Source organism: Glandiceps talaboti, chromosome 11 (assembly GCF_964340395.1).
Source record: "Glandiceps talaboti chromosome 11, keGlaTala1.1, whole genome shotgun sequence".
NCBI lineage: Eukaryota > Metazoa > Hemichordata > Enteropneusta > Spengelidae > Glandiceps > Glandiceps talaboti.
In genome coordinates, this window is record NC_135559.1 from 13708009 (window position 1) to 13722594 (window position 14586).

The window sequence follows — 14586 nt, forward strand, 5'->3', positions numbered from 1 at the left end:
GTGCCGGTACTCTACGTTTTCCTCATCGGTCTCTGTTTATTCATTGTGGTCAACATAAGACTGATGTAGGACGTCAACAAATCATCCATCTTGTAACCCTGGTAACAAAAACAAACAAACAATTCATTAGCAGGTGAAGAATCATGTCATGTCCATTGTTTCTTTCCAACAAACATCTTACTTCTAATACAACTATTCAGCTATCATTTAGAGATGCCTGTAATCAGAACATCATTTTATCAATAGTGGACGATTAAAACTGGCTTTGAAGATGCTAAAACTTTCATCAGTTTGTTTATGTGGCTAGATGCCTTTATTTACCTCTATATGTACATCATTTTGTGTCGTTTGTTTTGTAAATAAAGGCATCTAGCTGCTTTCACCACATCAGATTTTAATCAGATTGGGTATATTCCCATTAATGGATATAAACAAAAGATTGCATAGTTGAACCAATGGAGGCGCTATTTAGGAGTAGGTTATCATCTGGAAGTGTTGGCAAGAATCACTGAATATTGTAGCATACTTTAAAAAATTTCCTTTCCCCTTGTATCACTGTAATGTTAATTGAATGTTATACATATTAAAACAGGTCAGCTGTCTTCATTGTCAATACAACAATTTTTAGAATAACCCCATCAATACCCTGTAAAACAAGTTAATCTAGAGTGCTATTCATATTTGCTCACAAATGACATATTTCTGACGTTCTTTACTCACCAAAGATGATATTTCACAGAGTAATTTGCTGCCCTTGACCAGATTTCCAATGGTCATATGGAAGTATGTGTTACCACTACTCCAGTTAGAGATGTTAGTGAATGGGTAGGTAGCCAGTGTCTCTTTACTCCGTGGATCTATCAAAGTCAGAAAAAACAATAACAAGGCTTCATGGAAGACATAGGACCCCCCCCCCCCCCAAAAAAAAAAAAAAAAAAAAATTTCTTGTAGTGACTACAACAAGTTCTTTCATTTGTACATTATGTCTTTCAGTTCAAAAAGGACAACAACTATGGCATGGCCTTTAAGGCAATCAAAAAGATACACTGACAACACCTGAAAGGGTTGTTCTTTTCTTATCTATTATGTGTAGATCCTTGGCACATTAGCATTAATATTTATATTATCTTAATGATTTCAAAATAGGAAGACATAGCTATTTGACCCTGAAGATGAAGGTCAAGGTCAAAAGTCAGTGTGCCATTAGAAAGCTCATCATTGATAACCACGACGAAGGCACTTGAACATGGTCTCTATCTGTTAAGTGTCAAGAGTTATCGGCCAAAATGTAAATATTTATGACAAATATGGCCGTCATTTTGCTGTGTAACTGTGGGGGGTGTGAAACGGAGTGATGTGTAATATGCAGACTATAGCATCTGGTATTAGTACATGGTTTGGCTAAAATCAGTCCATGCATATGACAATAATACGGCTATTTGATCTTGAAGATGGAGGTCAAGGTCAAAAGTCAATGTGTCATTAAAAAGCTCACGATTGATATCATGGGTGAAGACACTTGAATGAGGTCTCTATCTGTTAAACTTCAAAGTGTGATTATTTACGACAAATATGGCCACCATTTCACTGTTGTCTTGGGGGTTGTAAAAACCAAGTGACGTGCATATGTCCTCCATAACATCTGACATTTGTACCAGGTTTGGTTGAAATTGGGGCATGCAATTGCATATTGGAGATACAGGTGGACACGGACGGACAGACGGATGGACGGGGCCCAACATTGAAGCCCCTGTTGGGCTATGCCTTTGGGGTCACCACAATTTTGGATTCAAAGAAGGGGGTCTCATTTTTAGTGAGTAAGGAGGGGGGGGGGGGTCACCTTATTTTCAACAACTAAATGAAATGTACTTAAATTTCCTTACATTTAGTAAACAACAAATGTATGAGCATACAATAAGCCATAAACAATAAATAGCTATTAATATACATTCAAATATAATGTGAACTCTTTGTCTCTTAATTGATACATCCCATGCATATGACATGGAGTCACAACACTGCACTATATGGCTACCTTTACAATGTAAGCAATAGTTTTGTTAGAAATGACTTCTCGATTTTGCACGCCATGAGTTGTATTGTGTCATCTTGTGGTATAAAAACTTGCATGTGTAGCTGTACACGTAACACATAAGAAATGAAATACCTTAAAATTTACTGGCTCTAAAATCTGATCTGTGCCTTCACACAAAACATAAGCAACTAATAAGCATTTGCAGGCAAAAGCGTAGTTCCATAGGTGCCGTATGGCTGTAATATTCATGAACCTTTAGCATGTAGACAATAAAAATAGCGCCAATGGTGTTGTAGCACAACTGTACAGTTTTAAAAAATGTTCATTTCCTGAATGATTATCCAGTTGCCTACCTAACCCTGTTGTTGTCTTTGCAATATACACCACCATTTGGGTGTTGCTATAGGCATGGTCTTGTTGCTAGGCAAATTTACATACATTTTTTGATTATTTATTCACTTGTCTATTAATCCCTGTTATCTTTGCAAAATGCATGATCATTTAGCTGTTGCTATAGGGATAGTCTTGTTGCTAGGCACATTTACATTTTTTGAATGTTTATTTAATTGTCTATTAATCCCTGTTTTCTTTCTGAATTACACCACCTTTAGGTTGTTGCTATGGGCGTTGTCATTGTTGCTAGGGATATTTGCATACATTTTTTTGACTTTCAGTTGTTTACACACACACACACACACACATACACAGACAGACAGACAGTCAGACTCTTAGTGATGCCTATAGCACTACTGAACCTGATCAGTTCAGTTGTGCTAAAAACCACTTGTAACTTGGTACATACATCATACATGGTATATACCCATAAACATGATGTTATCAACTATGTCATTGGACAATTGAAAACTTGGAGTAGTATTTCAGCCAATCAAACAAGGAGACACTTACCCTGACTTCAAAGAACGCTGATCCAAAGGTTGGCCACCTATAGATGATTTTAAGGAAGGCAATCTTGGCTTCATCTCTTGTTTTGCCAGAATGTTTGTTGTAGACAGCAATTATGGCCTACACAATAGAATATACAGAATTTAATGAGAGAGAGAGAGAGAGAGAGAGAGAGAGAGAGAGAGAGAGAGAGAGAGAGAGAGAGAGAGAGAGAGAGAGAGAGAGAGAGAGAGAGAGAGAGAGAGAGAGAGAGAGTGTGTGTGTGTGTGAGTGTGTGTGTGTGTGTGTGTGTGTGTGTGTGTGTGAGTTTGCATGAGACTGTCTGGAGAGAGAGAGAGAGAGAGTGTGTGTGTGTGTGTGTGTGTATGTATCAGACTGGCTGAGTGCATGTGTGTTGGGGCTCATTTGTATGGGTCTGGCCAATTTGTCTGTATCAGTTACATGCTTGTCTCTGTAGTGTGAAGTGAAGGGGAAGTGAAGAGTGTCAAAAAATGGAGACTTACTCTCTTCCAATCATCCTGTGATTGTGTCTTGATGAGATCTCCTGGAAGTAACTCTCGTAACATTTTACTGTCGAATGACAAAATAGGGAAATACATACAACTACAGTCAAGTCAATATTCATAGATTCAATAAACATTGCTTTTGTACTTTACTGTTTATACGCACGTTTTTCTGTGTTGCTCCAAGAGATATTTCCCTGTGAGGGATAATAAAGTAATAATTAAATGAAATTAAATACTTAACGGAATATTAGGGAACTCTGATTTGTCGTCACCAAATCGGACTCTGTACTGTAGTGCTGCTAACTGTGTGGCTTCTTCCACAGAACATCTGTGGTAACCCCGGAGAAGGTTAGGAAGTGCCTGAAAATATAGAATAGTTTAATGAGTTGTTGCCATGGTAATGATACCTGGTGTTGTCATCACATCTGACATGATGCTTTGACGTTGATGGAACAATTGAAAATGCCAGCGGATGGAATTCTACCATCTGTATGAATTGCTTTCCAAAAATGAAACATGATGATATTAAGTATGATTCTGGTCGGTTTACTAAGTTACATGCTTAACTAAATCTATTGTTCTTCAGTGTGTTAGATTACACAAGTGGGTGATAGCGGTTCCTCTGTTGTGCGATTCTGTAATAGTGTAAAAATAGTGCAAATATTGCGTTGTCGCACAACTTCATGTTCAGGGCAATGATAGATATATAATTTTTTGAAGATTTAAAGTTGTAACCAAAACAAAATTTTCAAAACTAAGTTCCATCATAATAATCCAGCCATCCTTATGTTGGAAGTGTACTTAATCAAGACAAGTATAGCAACATCCTAATCAAACTTTAAAGTGATGTTCCAAATTGATTTTTAAAAAATAAAGAAGTACAAAACCTTGTAGACACTAAATCGTACCAATGTAGTGATATTTAAGATCATTTTGATTTGAACAATTTCCCAACTAGACACCCAAGGTAATGCACCCACCAAATATCATGGCAATCGGTCCAGCAGTTTTTGACTTTAAGTCGTTTACACACACACACACACACACACGTCACACACACACACACACACACACGCTGGGCGATCCCTATCGCACTACTGTAACCTCAGTTGTGCTAAAAACATTGGAAGTACCTATATACTAAAACAGCTCAGCAAGTTAATGGAACTCTAAATAAACTATATTTTTCAGCGACACCTCCCAACTGAGACTATTGTATAATTAAACCAACATCCATAGTATCAACATGTTGTGACAATAGTTTTAGTTTGTGTCTATCTTAGAAAACCCAAGGTTCACCTACTAGGATAATATGCTCAGAATACTTGCTAATGATAACGAATGTACTAATACACTTATATCCATCAATAGACTGCACCCCTATGTGATTGAAGTGATACAATTTTGAATAGTTGGTTAATCTGTTGACAAAGACTGAAGTGTTCTGCTGAAAATTTCAGGTTAACAATTTTCAATTTTGTGTTCGGGACAAAATTTGACTTTGAATTGAACGTTTACCAACAGAGATGAATTTCCATTTGAAGAAAACAGTTTTGTGTTAGTATAACTTTGCATACCTGGTGATAGTGGAATATACAGTCAGCGTTGGGGTCTTTGCCTGGTACTGTGTTTGTCCACAATTTCTTCATAAAAAACACTTGGTATGTTAAAACTGGCATACCTGTAACCAAATTGAATTATTGTAATGGGGGAGGGGGGTGGGGGGAATCACTCCATAGTCTGAAAGTTCCAGCCATTGGTCCGCTATGTAACCACATAAGCGAAAGAAATCACGTCATTGTTCATTTGAATTTGATGAACAATGCATATTCTAAATTATCATTGCAAGCATCATCCTCATATTCACATTCATATCCACACATTCGTTATACCTGTCATCATCCTCATATTCACATTCATATTCACTCATTCGTTATACCTGTCATCATCCTCATAATCACTCATTCGTTATCACTGTCATCATCGTCATATTCACATTCATATCCAAACATTCGTTATCGCTATCATCCTCATATTCACTCATTCGTTATCGCTGTCATCATCCTCATATTCACATTCATATTCACTCATTCGTTATCGCTGTCATCATCCTCATATTCACTCATTCGTTATTGCTGTCATCATCCTCATATTCACATTCATATTCACTCATTCGTTATCGCTGTCATCCTCATATTCACTCATTCGCTACCGCTGTCATCATCCTCATATTCAGATTCATATTCACTATTGGTCATCCTCATATTCACTCATTCGTTATCACTGTCATCATCCTCACATTCATATTCACTCATTTGTTATCGGTCATCATCCTCATATTCACTCATTTGTTATCACTGTCATCATTCTCATATTCACATTCATATCCAAACATTCGTTATCGCTATCATCCTCATATTCACATTCATATTCACTCATTCGCTATCGCTGTCATCATCCTCATATTCACATTCATATTCACTCATTCGCTATCGCTGTCATCATCCTCATATTCACATTCATATTCACTCATTCGCTATCGCTGTCATCCTCATATTCACTCATTTGTTATCACTGTCATCATCCTCATATTCACATTCATATCCAAACATTCGCTATCACTGTCATCATCCTCATATTCACATTCATATCCACTCATTCGCTATCGGTGTCATCATCCTCATATTCACATTCATATTCACTCATTTGTTATCACTGTCATTATTGTAAACATAATTTCTTAACTAGGATTGTCAGAATGTCACAAAATAAAATAAGAGTTGTCAGTATCTCCCTTTGCCCCCTCCCCTTCCCTTATTGACACTTAATATCTCTTATTGTTATGTCCCCCCACCCCTTATGACTCCAAACTTTCCTTACAGCTAATTTTGATTGACTTACCATATCTGCTTGGTCTGGCCTTCCTAATCCAATCTGTCAAATGTCTGACAAAATCAAAGAAGAAATCTCCCTCTGGTACGCTGATAACTGAAAACAAATAAAATGCACAGAAGTTTCAAGCAATGGTCTAAATAATGGAGGACAAATCCAGGTTTATAAACAGCGCCCTCAAGCAGTGATCTAAATAGTGGACAAATTCCAACATTATCTACAGCGCCCTCAAGCTGGGGTCTAAATAGTGGACAAATTCCAACATTATCTACAGCGCCCTCAAGCTGGGGTCTAAATAGTGGACAAATTCCAACATTATCTACAGCGCCCTCAAGCTGGGGTCTAAATAGTGGACAAATTCCAACATTATCTACAGCACCCTCAAGCTTTAATATGAACAGTGCCCTCTTGCTGTGACATTTGTAGGGAAAGCTAATTAACATTCATAATCATAATATTTTGGGTTTCAATCACATAACTTAATTCATATATTTGAGATACACTATTTATATACTAACCTTTATCAGCAATCTCAACAAATAAACTAAACCCTTCTGAAGACTTCAATCTAAGACGTTTTGCAATATTCTGACAGAAGTCTTTTGCTCTTGTACCTGAGTCAACTTCAAATGCCTGAAAAGAGAAAATTTGTAATAAAGTGCACTGAAGAATAAAACATTTTACAATTGGAAAGTACTGGTGATAAAAAACTCACAGTGTTTAAAAACTTTTCAGTTTCCCAAGGATGTAGTGTTCACCCGACTTTTCACAATCACTCACCCAGGTCACTAAGAGAGCGAATTTTTTAATTCAAATTAATAGTAAAAAAAGCCCCAAGACTTGAGGAAGTGTAATTGTCTAGCACCTAGCTAAAATACCAGTACAGATATAGTGTGTATCGTATGACAGAATAGATTGACCTTAGATGTGAGGTCACCCCTCTGACGCCATTAATTGAATAGCTAATTAGCATAACAAAGGTCTGGAACTCTTCAAGTCAGTGTGTATGACCACTGTTTCCTTTCACCAAGGCTATGATTTAGTAGAATAAACTGCATTGTTACAACATACCCCCCCCCCCCTCAGCCTCCAGAGCAGCTGCAACAAGTCAGTTAGATCCTATATAAATAGCCACCCGCACCCCATCTCACCCCATATTTCATATTCTGCAGTGAATTATCTGGACACATCTACTCTTGCTCAACTGTTCTCATTTGCATGCAAAAAAAAATACACAAAACATTTTGAGTAAAGTCTTTATTCCTGCTCAAACACTAAAAGATACAGAAGATGTCAACAATGCAAACAACAACTAAAATGAAATTGTCACTGATGTGTTTACTGAACTGTCCTAAGCATATTGCAATACCATACACTGTTTCCACTTCCTGTTGGCATCCATTCCTGAAGACTTTCTTGAACTCAATGTGCCTCTGGTAGTGGTGTAAAAAATCTTCCATTCCATGTGTCGACATACAGGAATACCTCTTGTATTACCAACTGCATTATAGAGATATCAGCCCACTCAAGATCAAATGAGGTTTCTAGCAAATCATAATTTCCCCGAACTGATTTTTATCATCATATTATTACTGACACCAGCAAAATTGTAAAATGAAAAATGAGCAAAATACAGTACAACATTTGAAACACTTGTAGCAAATTTTTTGACAAAATGTTGTGAATATTTCTTTCAAAGTCAATCAGACCATATTAAAGTGCGATAGTGAACTTCTTTTGGCAGGTATGTGTCAAAAACTCAGGGCTTCCACCCCTCATTATATGACACATAATCACCCAAACTCCTAACTACCACAAAGTTTTAAGTATATTAATAATAATATCTGTATTTTTATTTCTTTTCTAGGCCTCCAGCTGATATACAATGAAAGAAATATAGATAAAAGTCAGTCATATAGCTTAATTCATCTGAATACTAGTATTACATTATCTTACTTGTATTATGTCTCACTTTGTTTAAATGCATTGTATGCAAATTTACATAATGATGTCAGAAGTTCAGGTTTTTTTGTTATCATCAGTCTTATGAAGTTATTAAAATTTGGTTTGGCTATGAATTCTATTGGGGGATGAGTTTTTTTCCTAAATTGTCGTAGAAGGAAAGTATTAAAAGTGATATCCACTTTCTACATAACTACTGTCACAAATTTTACAAATTCTATTCCATGGGTCAATGTTATCTCACCTTCTCAATCACTCGTGTTAAAAAATACATTTCACATGGAAATTAGAAATGAACTGTTGACTATTTTTTGTTAGATTTCATTCCATTGCTGGCGATGACTTCATGTAATATTTAGGTGAGAAATGGCAACTCTGTCCATTGTGCACCAACAAAGCTAGCTGTGATACGAGGCAATCATTTTGACTTAAATCCATTGATCAATCGAACAAGTTTATAATGCACTAACTCTAGTTCTGTTACATGGTGCAATAAAAAGGGTCAAGCCACACTGACTGTTGGGTTGAACAGATGTGTCTTCAAGTTTGACGTGAGCAGTCTATTCTATTTTTATTTGTATAATACATTTGCCACATAAGTTATCTATTCCAGATTTCTATATTATGATTACCACATGAAATGAGTTATCTATTCCAGATTTCTATATTATGATTACCACATGAAATGAGTTATCTATTCCAGATTTCTATATTATGATTACCACATGAAATGAGTTATCTATTCCAGATTTCTATATTATGATTACCACATGAAATGAGTCATCTATTCCAGATTTCTATATTATGATTACCACATGAAATGAGTTATCTATTCCTGTTTGCTATATATGATTACCACATGAATGAGTTGAGTTATCTATTCCTGATTACTATATATGATTACCACATGAATGACATGAGTTATCTATTCCTGTTTGCTATATATGATTACCACATGAATGACTTGAGTTATCTATTCCTGATTTCTATATATGATTACCACATGAATGACTTGAGTTATCTATTCCTGATTACTATATATGATTACCACATGAATGACTTGAATGGTCTATTCCTGATTGCTATATATGATTACCACATGAATAACTTGAGTTATCTATTCCTGATTACTATATATGATTACCACATGAATGACTTGAATGGTCTATTCCTGATTGCTATATATGATTACCACATGAATGACTTGAGTTATCTATTCATGATTACTATATATGATTACCACATGAATGACTTGAATGGTCTATTCCTGATTACTATATATGATTACCACATGAATGACTTGAGTTATCTATTCCTGATTACTATATATGATTACCACATGAATGAATTGCCTATTCATGATTTCTATACATGATTACCACATGAATGACTTGAGTGGTCTATTCCTGATTTCTATACATGATTACCACATGAATGACTTGAGTGGTCTATTCCTGATTTCTATACATGATTACCACATGAATGACTTGAGTGGTCTATTCCTGATTTCTATACATGATTACCACATGAATGACTTGAGTTGTTGATTCTCTGTTTTATTTTCTTCAATGTATGATCACAAGGGATAAAATGATCAACTATATTTCTGGTTGATAGCTTGTTCCAGTAGTGTTAAATAAGAAGGATGCAAGTGTGTTTGATCCAGATCTGGGGGAAAAACAAAAAAACCTGTTAGAATTTTTGTTTACTCAACTGTTTACAGGGGGTGTCACTACTATTTGTATTTGAATAGGTGGAAGAGGTAATGCATGTGTATCATTTAAATATAGAATGCACTTCCTGACATATGTCCCTGAACGTCAAAGTTCTTAAAATCTTTCCAAATATTGTCATGACAGCTTGTTCCCTCATCCTTTTGGAATAATAACAGGAATGTTGGGGTCTACCATCTTGTATTTCAAGGAAATCGACAATCTGTTATTTTCCCATAGAGTTAATAACAAGGTATTCAGTGGCCATATTGGATTCAGCAGCCATATTGGATTCGGCGGCCATATTGGATTCTAAAATGACTTAATTTTGATATCATTTTGACCTTTATTTCACAAATCTGTGCAGTGACCCCTGATTTTTTTTCTTGATTTTAACTGAGATTAGGGTGGAGTTTTCTTGAACAAAATAACAAAACTTTAAGATGTTTATTTGCGAGGCACATACTCCATTAAAAACTCAACTTGCCATGGATTATTACCCCGGTAGTTGAACCTTGGTTTTCTAAGATAGACACAATCTAAAAACTATTGTACCAACATGTTGATACAACAGTGATAAGCTATTGAATGGACGTTGGTTTAATTATAGTCTTAGTAGGGAGACGTCTCTGAAAACTAGTCTATTTAGAGTTCCATGAACTTGCAGTGCTGTTTTGGGACTTCCAATGTTTACACTATGTTGATCACAGGGTGATTAGAATCACACAACAGAGGAACTGCTATAATCCACCTCTTTAATCTACCACATTGAAGAACAATAGATTTAGTTTGCATCTATCATAGTAAACAGAAGGTTGGATTACCAGTGTCATATTATGGATAGCAATAACTTTAACTTACAATATTGAGGGTCTAAGTCTTTCCTATCGTGAGACACCAATTCACCGACAAAATCTAGCCATGACAACCCAGGCATGCTACGTACAGCTTCCTCTAAGGCTAAGTTGAATCTCATGACCATGGTCCTAGTCATGTCAAGTACTGGGTTGACTGGATGTACAAAGATACGTAGGTTATACAGAGATTTCAGTTTCTTCATCACTTTCAGATAGATGTCAATTACCTTGGCGATACCGTCTTCCATATTCTGTAAGATAGATGTTTTATATTACTCAGTACACCTAGATATCTTCATCACTAGAAAATTTGGCGTCATTGCAGTCTTCAGTTCACAAACTAATTACCAGACTGGTACATTGTGTTCATCTACAAGAAGACATTTTAGTCACTACTTATTTTTACTAATTACCAGACTGGTACATTGTGTTCATCTACAAGAAGGCATTTTAGTCACTACTTATTTTTACTAATTACCAGACTGGTACATTGTGTTCATCTACAAGAAGACATTTTAGTCACAACTTATTTTTACTAATTACCAGACTGGTACATTGTGTTCATCTACAAGAAGGCATTTTAGTCACTACTTATTTTTACTAATTACCAGATTGGTACATTGTGTTCATGTACAAGAAGACATTTTAGTCACTTCTTATTTTTACTAATTACCAGATTGGTACATTGTGTTAATGTCCAAGAAGGCATTTTAGTCACTACTTATTTTGGTATTTTTGTTGTCCAGTGAAATAAGTGAAAATAAGTCTTTCGCAAAACTTTCCAGGTTTACAGTACATTGCACACAAGCCGAGTTGAACACATTTGAACAAGAAAATATGGGATTTATACCCAGGCTGTATTACATCACACCAATACATGCCTATAACATTCATTCCATGGTGCTTGAAATGTGAGTCAAAACATATTAAATACTCCACCATGTTTTCATATATTATGCATGTGCAAGTGCAAGTAGAACTATATCATTCTCCAATATTTCTCCTCATTCAGCTTGTAGTAATCTAAAGATTTTAGCATTTCTCATCTTCTTAAAGTAGCAAGGCCCCTTAGGACAATCATTCTTTTTCTTGGCTGAAGGATTCAAAATATTGAGGTACATGATATGTCTAATAGTCCCTCTAGTTCAGGTATATAAAGGTCCCGAAATAGACAAAGTGCTCATAAAAGTGCTCAACACTCACTTTGTCGAAAAAGGCAAATTTGGGACCTTTACATACCTCTCTAGTTGGTGTCTGAATGTCCAAGAGATACTAACATACTTACATCATATTTACACTTTTCCACTGCAAAGAGGATGCCCTCTCTACAATCAATTTCTCCCATATTAAATATCACAGTGGATCTCTTGGGCACTACTTTCATCATGGAAAAGAAGCTTTCCTTGGGATAAAACACTCCTTCCGGTCTAAGATGCCATATTTTACATCCTGTGGCTAACAATGGATGTATGGTGTGTGGCGAACCCTGTAAAGGAAATATGGGGAGATAGAATAAATTAAACAGAATAATAGTGAAGTAACAAGAATCCAATGGTCAATCAATCAATCAATCAATCAATCAATCAATCAATCAATCAATCAATCAATGATCTCTAGTTTTAAGTGTACAAACCCTCTTGAAAGATCCTCAGTCCCATAATCTTGATCATTTTTCATTTTGAAGCTAAATTATCGTACCCCGGTAAAAGGATGCCTTAATATGCCATACTGTAGTTCTGGCCATTTCACACACACATACATATAAATATGACTTTATTCCCAGATACAAAATAATAATACAGGTTCGTGAAGAGTATGTTAACATAAATAAATGGGAAAGGGGATCGAAAAGACATTGCAAGAGATTTCACAAAATTAGGGCTAAAATTTGGTCATGGCAACTGATTATATGCCAATACAAGCTGTGAACAAAGTGTGTATAAAAGGGTATTACATTTACTGTCGTGAGGCATGTTTTGATTACTACCGATAATAAAACAGTTCAATGGGAACATGACTGCATTTAGGGGAGACATCCATGATGGGAACAATACAGAAAATAAATGGTCTATATGCTACAATACTCAACTACTTTAGCCCTCTCTTTGGGCCCCAAAACGGCTTGTGAACAGCACTCCCAGCAGCCAAATCACAACATTTTTTATCACGATAACCAGAATACGGCATATTGTAAATTACCTTATATTCAATGGTTCTCCATGCTGGTGTCAAGCAATGACTATCAGAGGCAAAGTAGATAAATTTTGGATTCTGTGGTAATGGGTACATGTTGATGGTCATCAGTTGACTTATGGTGGCATAGTATGCTGCTTCATTACGTATCAATGTTAAATGTAAGTCACGGCCTTTGTGGCAAGGATCTACAATGGTACAAAAATACACCTGTTAGCTTTAAAATCAGAGTAACTTAGTACTATGTATAACCTGTCAAGTCATGGCCCTTATAGCACAGATCTATATGGTACAAAAATATACCTGTTAGCTCTAAAATCAAAGTAACTTAGCATTGTGTATAACCTCTCAAGTGTAAGTCACGGCCCTTGTAGTAAGGATCTACATGGTGCAAAAAACCACTCGCATGTTATAAAACATGGAATAAAGAACAGACATGTCAAAATCAATTGCAAAGTACTGAATGTAGTGGTTTCATTACAAATCATGGACCATGTAAGAAATAAATAAATGTCTTGTATTTGTACAATCGTGATTTTACACATCCTAACTGGTAAATGTAAATTTGTAGAGATCCTGAAATAAGTAATTTTCCAGAAGGTAGACAATATAAGATGAGTTCACCTACCCAACAGTCTATTAATGCCATGTAATAGACGAGTGGAACCTTTTATAAATAAAATTTTAACCAAGGTGAATAGAACTGCTAGAAGATAGAGTTCATCATCGGTGTAGACTCTATCCTCTGGGTGGACTACGGTGATGACAATGCCAGACATACCAGGGGAAGCACCTGATAAGGAATAATTGAGATGAAAATGACAGTTTTGAGGTTCTATTTTGAGGAGGTAATGAAAATTATAAAATATGCCACTGAGGGTGCTATTTAGGTAAAACCTAAATACACAAGAATGCCACAAGAGGGCGCTGTTTACAGAAAACTGAAATACACAAACTTGCCACATGAGAGTATTTAGTAAAACTTAACCAGAAAATATTGCAGAGGGTGCTATTTAGGCAAAAAAGAAAAAAAAAACTTTTCTCAAGTATTGTGGGCTGTTGAAGACAGCTTTGTTTCTTCATAATATAATTCCTTCAATCATTCCAAAATATACCTTTCAGAAGAACAATTCTATTACCCCTCCATTCTATGGAAAATTCTGAAACATTTTCTTTAATGTATTGCCTGCAAATTGCATATCTACTGGTAATATGAAATAACGGAAAAAATTAGAATTACCAAAAAAGATTTATAATGCAACTGTTCTCTTCAAATGAATCAAATTCAACATGCTATGACCAAAGACATGTTTAATATTTAGACTCATAAAACTGCCGAGGGATCACTGCATGAGCTTTTAATAACACAGTAGGGAATCCGATAGACTAGAAGATCCATTTTGCTTACATGGAGGAGAGAGTGAGTGGTTACATAGGCAGATCAAGGATGATCTCCGGTCTAGGAATCCAAACGCATACTATTGGGGTAGCATAATAAACACGAGGTGAAAGGTAGATATAAGGAC

The 14586-nt window shown here is 35.8% G+C and overlaps 2 protein-coding genes across 3 annotated transcripts in view; both read right to left on the reverse strand.

Annotated features, from left to right (window-relative positions):
- Positions 1–753: 753 nt before the first annotated feature.
- LOC144442050 (myosin-VIIa-like) lies at positions 754–7801 on the reverse strand. The gene is made up of 8 exons (XM_078131322.1): positions 7706–7801; positions 6855–6969; positions 6346–6432; positions 5022–5125; positions 3686–3804; positions 3442–3508; positions 2942–3058; positions 754–857 (listed from the first exon to the last, which is right to left on the reverse strand). The coding sequence occupies exons 1-8, from the start codon at positions 7799–7801 to the stop codon at positions 774–776; spliced, it is 789 nt and encodes a 262-aa protein (XP_077987448.1). The 3' UTR covers positions 754–773.
- The window catches only part of LOC144442265 (uncharacterized), a 31660-nt gene continuing 24677 nt past the window's right edge, over positions 7604–14586 (reverse strand). For both annotated transcript variants that reach the window (XM_078131564.1, XM_078131565.1), the window contains 5 exons: positions 13689–13853; positions 13067–13248; positions 12153–12353; positions 10872–11118; positions 7604–9966 (listed from right to left, as the gene is read on the reverse strand). In XM_078131564.1, the coding sequence (XP_077987690.1) occupies positions 9893–9966; positions 10872–11118; positions 12153–12353; positions 13067–13248; positions 13689–13853 (869 nt within the window). In that variant the 3' untranslated portion in view covers positions 7604–9892. The remainder of the gene's footprint in view (positions 9967–10871; positions 11119–12152; positions 12354–13066; positions 13249–13688; positions 13854–14586) is intronic.

Coding starts and splice junctions, on each gene's coding strand:
- LOC144442050 (XM_078131322.1), bottom strand. CDS start 7,801: ATGGAATGGAAGATTTTTTACACCACTACCAGAGGCACATTGAGTTCA. Junction 6,433..6,854: donor TGTTGAGATTGCTGATAAAG/GTTAGTATATAA, acceptor ATTTGTTTTCAG/TTATCAGCGTACCAGAGGGA. Junction 858..2,941: donor CAGCGTTCTTTGAAGTCAGG/GTAAGTGTCTCC, acceptor TGACTTTGATAG/ATCCACGGAGTAAAGAGACA.